The sequence below is a fragment of the Gavialis gangeticus genome, unplaced genomic scaffold (assembly GCF_001723915.1).
Source record: "Gavialis gangeticus isolate Ggan-Ray unplaced genomic scaffold, GavGan_comp1, whole genome shotgun sequence".
Classification (NCBI taxonomy): Eukaryota; Metazoa; Chordata; order Crocodylia; family Gavialidae; genus Gavialis; species Gavialis gangeticus.
The window spans coordinates 15,060,499-15,067,948 of record NW_017728993.1 but is presented as its reverse complement, the minus strand read 5'-3'; the positions used below and the strand labels follow the sequence as shown (position 1 = coordinate 15,067,948).

At 47.3% G+C, this 7,450-nt stretch overlaps 1 protein-coding gene across 1 annotated transcript; it reads left to right on the top strand.

Annotated features, from left to right (window-relative positions):
• The first annotated feature begins 203 nt into the window (after nucleotides 1-203).
• On the top strand, nucleotides 204-7,039 carry TCEANC2 (transcription elongation factor A N-terminal and central domain containing 2). The gene is made up of 4 exons (XM_019501268.1): nucleotides 204-330; nucleotides 1,611-1,752; nucleotides 3,807-4,000; nucleotides 5,911-7,039. The coding sequence occupies exons 1-4, from the start codon at nucleotides 229-231 to the stop codon at nucleotides 6,100-6,102; spliced, it is 630 nt and encodes a 209-aa protein (XP_019356813.1). The 5' UTR covers nucleotides 204-228; the 3' UTR covers nucleotides 6,103-7,039.
• Nucleotides 7,040-7,450: the final 411 nt, after the last annotated feature.

The window sequence follows — 7,450 nt, the reverse complement described above, 5'->3', positions numbered from 1 at the left end:
CCCGCCCCCCGGCCCGCGCCGCCATCTTGGCCCTGCGCTGCGGGGAGCAGGGGGATGTTGACAGCGCCGCTTCCTGCCCTCGGGGTATCGCGAGAACTCCCCCCCCCGCTCCGTGCGGGGCCTGCTGGGAGGCGCAGTTCCCTCGGCTCGCAGCGGAACCAGTAAGGCGGGACTTCAGCGCCGTGCGGTAAGGGGAAGGGGCGACTTCCGGGCTGTTGCTAGGCGGCCATGGACCGCTTCGTGACGCGGCGGCCCCGGGCACAGGGCGGCCCCCGCCAACCGTGTCCGGTCCCCGGCGCCTGCCGCCAGGCCACGCTCGAGGCCCTCAAGGTACCGGGGGCGGGTGCAGGGACCCCCCGTTCGGCCTGGCTGTGAGGGGGACACCACACAGTCGTGCGCGCGGCCTGTCAACGTGGCAGAAACGGGTCTGGGGGCCGGCACAGCCGGGGTCTCGCAGCGTCCCCCAGTTTCCCGCACGGCTGAGCGGGTCCCTAGCGCGCGAATAGCGGCGACACGCCGTTGCCCACGAGCGAGGGCAACCCGCCGCCCTTCCTGGTCTTTAAAACCGAGGCGAGCGACGTTTGGGCTCTGCTTGCAGCTGCCCCGCTAATAACGAGGACATGCAGGCTGCCCTCTGACTTTCGACTCCGTCGGTTCCCAACGACTGCGCCCAAAGTCGAAACATCATCACTCAGGACCGATTTCCCTGTGGGAAAGGATGTTCTAAGTGTGGAAATGGTTCCTGAACCGAGGCCTGGTACCCAGTTTTCACCAAAAATAACCCAGAATTTTGTACTCGATAATATCATATATAGCGACAGGAATGTATTCTGGGGGGCTTGACCCGATGATCTGCAAGGTCCCTCCCACCCTGTAACTGTCTATGAATCTATGTATTTATATTGTCAATAGCAATCCTGTTGATTTGGAAGGGCTTCTTCGAGGCGACTTTGCTGGGTGTTTTGAAGGGCTCTTGGCTGGCATCTTTGCAGGAGTCCTGGCTGCAGGTTTCTCTGGAGTCTCGTCCGCTTTCTTAAAGAAAGCATCCCAGGAAGTTTGGACGGACGCTCTTCAGAGACGGGCGCTGCAGCGAACTTGTTTGCTGGCGTGGTGTCGGATCCAGCGTCGTCAAGTCGAAACCGATGTCAGAAAGTCAGAACAGGGTGTCTGTTTATAAATGTCACAAGCGCCATTCGTTGCAAGTTGAAACGCCTTAAGTTGAGGGCGGCCTGTAATTAGCTGCTTTGCCCAGCTTGCTCCCTTCATCCTCTCTGTCTTCAGAGACATTTGTCCGATGGGCTTCCCCCTGTCAGAACACTTGCATAACTCTTTATTTTCCTTGGAGACGCTGGTTATTAAGTGCCCCAAGTTTGGCAGAATAAGATGAAGAATCGCACTTTGCCTTCTAGATTCTTCTGTCCTGATTTACAACAGGGACCTGCTCTCAAGCAATTACCCGTCATTTTGGACCATCACATCTTCTGTGCTCTGGTTCATGTCATGATCAATAATTCATGTGTCGATAACAGCCCCATTAGCTGAGATGAAGGCCAATGTCTTTATTTGCCATAAGAATATTCCACGTTCCTAATTACTTTTCTTTTTCCCAGAGAGTTGTGGTGATAGAAGACATAAAAAGATGGAAATCTATGCTGGAGCTTCCCAGTCAATCTAAGGAGAATCTGATTGAAGTCTTGGAGGAATTAAAGAAGAAATTACCTTCCAAGAAAGTATTGCTTTCAACAAAAATAGGTACGTGTTGTTTAATTTAGAGGATGAACATTAGCTTGACTTGAGTCCTTTGGCTGTTGTATTTTCTATACAGATGAGAGTAGTTCAGAAATGTTGATACACCTCTGAAAAAAAGGGGTGGGGCAGAGAGAATATTTTTTAATAACGGTCCTAAACCTTTGGCTTTTCATTGATTAAAATCCTATTAGTAGTAGCCACACAGTCTGCAGGACTTAGCCTGCAGAGCTGCTACCGAGTGGCAGCAACTCGCAGTTAATTATTCACAATTATCTGGATGGTACCTACTTATAATCAATTGTGCATCACTCTCTTCCATGATAAAACCTGTGGGAGGAGGGGTAAGGTGGTACATACCTCAGTGGGTATTTCTTCTACTTTCTTGACTGCAGGCGTAGGAGGTTGCTCTCTTGCAGACTGAGATATGGGATCCATGTGCAAACCCAAAAGAGTCCTTGGGATTTGCTGGAGGCCTGGGCCATGAACATAGAGCAGCAGTTCCCAATCTGTGGTATGCATACTACCAGGGGTACTCAGACAACCTGTCAGTGGTACGCGTTAACAGATTTATTATAATTACTTTATCTGACAAAAACTTGCTGGTGGTGCCATTTTAAATTGGTGGTGTGCAATCTGTCATAGTTTGGGAACAGCTGCCATAGCTTTGCTCATTTGTAGCAGCTACCCTAGTACTCTGTCCTCATCCTGAGACATCTCCAGTGCAGAGAGCACCTCCTGACATACTGGCGGGGCAGAAGGGTAGTGCCAGGGAGATGGCTGAGCCCCTTCTCATGCAGTAGCATCCTGTACCTGGAGCAGGAGGGGTGATCTACCCTGCTTCTAAATTCTGTAACGTAATTTGCTGATTTTAGCCCATTTCACCTGTCTACCAGGTCTGTCCTAATGATAGATGAGAACAGGATTTTGTTGTACTAAGGCCAAGGACTAATGGTGCCATCTTCTGGCCAATGGTGGTATCAGTTAATATCCAGTAGGGCAGGGGTGTCAGACCCACCTTGTGCCCAGGCTGAATCCAGACCATGGAGCTCCTTGCAGGTCAGATCCAACCTGGGGCATGTTACAGCAGTGGCAACTTCAGGTCAGGCATGGGGCATGTGGCACTGCTCTGGGTCTCATTGCATGCCCGTGCCAAAGCTGGAGCTGCTGCTGCATGTCCCATGCTGCAGCTGCAGCTCTAGCTTTGGTATGGGGCATGTGGCAGCTCCAGCACAGGGCTGGTAGCTGAGGAGATAAGGCTGCAGCAGTGGTGACAGGAGAAGCAGCTGGAGGGTGACCAGGGTTGTATTGGCCTTTGCTTGCTCTCCTACTGCCAATTGCTATGTCCACCAGGGCCCAAGGGCCCTGGACTCTGAGGCAGGCTACTCCTTCCCTGTCTACACCCTCAACTCCCAACAGCCCACTGCTAGCCTGGATAGAACGGCTCTGTGGAAAGGACCTGGCCTATGGGCCTTATGTTTGACACCCCTTCTGCTCAGTGTTATATCCCTCCCAGAAGGTGTGTGCCACAGTCCTTGGCTAATACTCTGGGTGTGGGCATGAGTCCCCGATCCTGACTGGAAAACATTAGGATAGGAATCATCATTTTCACACTTACTGGTTTAAAAAAAAGAAAATACCATAAGCATCATGTGATGTATCCATTTCCTTAAAAAGGTTTTTAGAAACTGTTTCTATTTTGTATAGGCCAATGCTGAAGGCTTTATGCTTAGACTGACCAACCTCTGGGCACCTGTATAGCTATGTATTTTCCAGTTGCTTCACTATACCTCAGTGACCTGGGGAAGCATTACCCACATTTTCCATATGGATAACTAAGTGCCCTAGGGCACATCTACGCAGAAAACCATACTCTTTAGCTAATGTACATTAAAATAGGCAAATGCGCCTTTTTCTAGTACTTCACAATACTAGAAGTAATGTTTTATAGCTCGCTGTTGCTGTTTTGATACCGACATGCACTAGCTACTTGGGCTGCCTGGTCTGTATCTCACTTACCCACTGTCTGTAACTGAACCAACCCTGTTGCTTTTTCCCAGGTCACACTGTGAATAAGATGCGCAAGCATTCAGACTGTGACGTAGCCAGGCTCGCAAAAGAAGTTTTCACTGAATGGCGAACGTTCATCAAAGACCATGCAAACAGGCCGTCAATAGAAGTCAGGAGCGATGCCAAGACAGAGACTCTCAGAAAGAATGCCCGGAAGCTGCTGTGCGAAGCTCTGGAACTAGAGGTAATGTTTCTGCTGGCTCTCCTAGCCAAGATGAGTTAGCACTGCTAGAGAGATGGAGTGAGCTCTGTAAGCAGCTTTGTTTCAAAAGGAGAATTTTTTTCCCCTGGTAAATCATGTAATTGAAAATGAAACCTGTAGTGTTGTTCACACAGTTAGCACATGGGACAGTTCCATTACATTTAGATTATATAGAGGAAAGAGGAAATTAGGAGGATGTGTAGGTTCCCTCTCCCATTTCATAGCTCTGAAAGCTATACTGAGATGTTTGGGTTGTTTGATAGTGCTGTAATTAAGTGCTTGCAAATTAAAATTTATTGCAAAAACATAGAAAAAACCTCAATAATATATAAAGAGGTGGTAAATACCAGATCCCCGAGGTATCATTAAGCAAAAAACAGGACTGGCAGTGAGGCTTAATGATCAACAGGACTATTATATTAAACTCTATAATTATTATTCTTTTGATTTATTTATTAATTATTCTTTCAATAGCTGGCAAGCAGTAAGCACTCAGTTACACAGCAAAGTTAAAAAAACATAAGTAAAGTTAAAAATAAATAAAGTGTCTGTTAAGTCTTGAGAGTAACCTGTCCTCTCAGGGTGGCTATGGAGTTCCTGGTGCGTTAGAAAGAAGCTCTTCCCTGTTCTCAAATAACAACAGTGGGTCACTCATCATGGGAATGTTCCACAGTGACTGGGTGCTGCAAAGGACTGATCATGCAGTACTCAGCTTTTTCTTTGCAGGTTGCTGGTTCAAACCAGGTCTCTGTGTTCTGGCCAGAGGAACCTGGTGATAGAATCTGAATAGAGAGTAGTCAGTGGTTGAAATCTCCCCTCTGCCATGACATGTGAAGGCAATGAATGTCACCCCAAAACTGGCTAGTGATGGGCAGAGGTTAAAATTGCAACAGGATTTACCTGCAAAGAACAGTAGGAGAAAATGCTGTTCCCCTCAGCATGACTCTTCCTACTGCAGTTTTGCCATCTGCAGGGTGAATGGAGTAGATAGGCAGGCAAGAGAAAAGTAGGGATACCAGTAACTGAAAGGCAGCAAAGGGAATGAGAGAGTTATGTGCAAGGACCATGGTGAGAGGGACCTAGGCATGGGGGACGGTCCAGGTCTCAGTGGACCAAAGGAAGGTGAGAAGAGGAGGAACAAGGACAGGTGTGACCGAGGGGGGGCTGAGGAGCAGTAAGAATAAAAGGGATGAGACCAGCAGCTGGGGTGAACAGTGCTCCAAACATCTGGAGTCTCCCCTGTGAAACATGGAGCTTCTCTATGACTAATGGCAAAAGTAAAATGAAATCCCTTTGGTGGTGGGCAGCGGTCATTTCATTCATTCCTTCATTTCTTTTTCCAGATTTCCAGGCTGTGCCAAATTACAGGTTTTGGCGTGTGTTGAAGTAATAACTATATAATTAGCATTTAGCAAATCCCTTTCTGCATCCTTAATTACACCTCCTTCCACACAAAGAGCCTGCATTTCCCTTTATAGCACCAGGCAGAGATGCCAAGTGTTTGGAACATCTTAGAATTGCTGTTAAATTGCAGTCCGAAATAGCGTCCAAGGTGCCTTATATCAGACAGGTCAAATGTGAGCTTTATGGGGACAGCGCAGTGTACTTTAACTGCAAAGCTGGTTGCAGATTTAGGTGTCTTTTGTGATGGCAAAGTACTGCCACCCAGCTGGACATGAGAACGAGCTCTCTGTTACTAACCGCATTGCATGGTTCCTTAATTGCGAGGGTGGAATTAAATTCCCCTTCCTGTTTCACTTGTGATGGGAAGTAGATTTCCTTGAACTTCAGCTGATTAATGAAGAAACTTTGAAAAGCACCAAACTCCAATTTCAATCCATTGGTCTCCTTATTAAACGCAAGGATCTAATTTTATACTTTGCTGTTTTCAGATTGATCACCCGCTGGCTGAAAATATTGAGCGAGAAGTGTTTCATCTCTCATCCCGTCTCATTAGCACACCATATCGCAGGACAGTGCGAGCCCTCGTCTTCACGTTAAAGCACAAACCTGACATCAGGGCACAAGTCAGAACTGGCACGCTCCTAGTCGGCACCTTTGTAGAAAGCCATAAGAAGTGCTGAGGAGGCCCAGTGCAGAATGCGCAATTCACCTGCCTGCGTCACAGGCTGGATTTAGGAATCCTTTCAGTTTTGAGGCATGCGATGATGCTGGTAAAGTTAGTCCTTCTATCCCACTGTATACATACAATGTACCAGAAGCCATGTGGGGCAAATCCAGTGGGGGTGGAGGTGATGCTGTAAGTTATGCCTCTGGGTTGGTGTAAATCTGAGGGTCCAAAAATGGGTGAGGTTGCAGCGGGAAGAGCAGACTTATTTCCTTCCTGCAATTACTTCTCCTGCTGTGTGCCTACCCCTTCAGCTGCACAGCTCGAGGTGTCTCACCTACATGTCACTTAGGCCACTGTTTATTTCACATCCAAATCTGACTCGCCTCTCTCCAGTCAAGAGCCACAGTATAATTAGTGGAGCTTCTGAGAAGGAGCTGTTCTGTCCCGTACCTGCAGAAAGCACTGACCAGCTTCATTTGTTAGTACTGAGACCTCTAAATATGCAGGTACTACCAAGGCTGACAGCTTAGCAATGCAAAGTGGCTTGTTTTCACTCCGTTCTACAGGGTGGAGAACTTGAAACACCATCCCTAGAGCTGGCTGGCCAGCAATGCACTGGATCCCCAAACCTCATGTATCTAAGGATTGTGGCTTTCAGGTGAACCAGCTTGCATTGTGCTGCGTTTGCTAGACAAAATGCCCTTCTGCTGTGTATTCTAATGAGTAGCTCATCATTGCCATTAATATCTCATTCCTGATTTACACAAGAAGCCTTGTCTTTCATGAACTGACAGGAAAATTTGTAATACATTCTCTAAATATAATTAAGTAGGAAAGTAAATATTCTTTATATAAAAGCTGTTTTCCTCAAAAGGAACAAAGAAATCAGAGCAATTATATGAATCAACTCTTCAACAATAAACTGTGGGTTTTCTTAGAAAAAACAAACCCAGGAAGTGCCTCCAGTTATTAATTGGTGAAGGTATGAGTTGCATTGTTCTTGATACGTATCCCTTTGCATATCTCTGCAGGTAGATAAGAGCACTGCTTGTGCTAGATTTATGTGGGGAGGGGGTTGGTCACAAAACATCTAAGCAAGCCTATACTGCAGCAGTAAAAGCTGGCCAAATGTAGGGATAAGTGAACGTTGCTATCATTGGCTGTGGAAATGGGATGGGGGTAGAGTCCAACATGCCACCACAAGGTCAGGCTGCTTCAAGAAGTACTGCTTTCAGTCAGTGGCGTGCAGTACAATTGTCTTTAAAGTGCCACTAATTCAACACAGTTTTCACAGCAAAGCAACTGGAGGCTGAGTATTAATTTTGCCACAAGGAAAGCAAACGCTGTCCTGGGCGGCAATT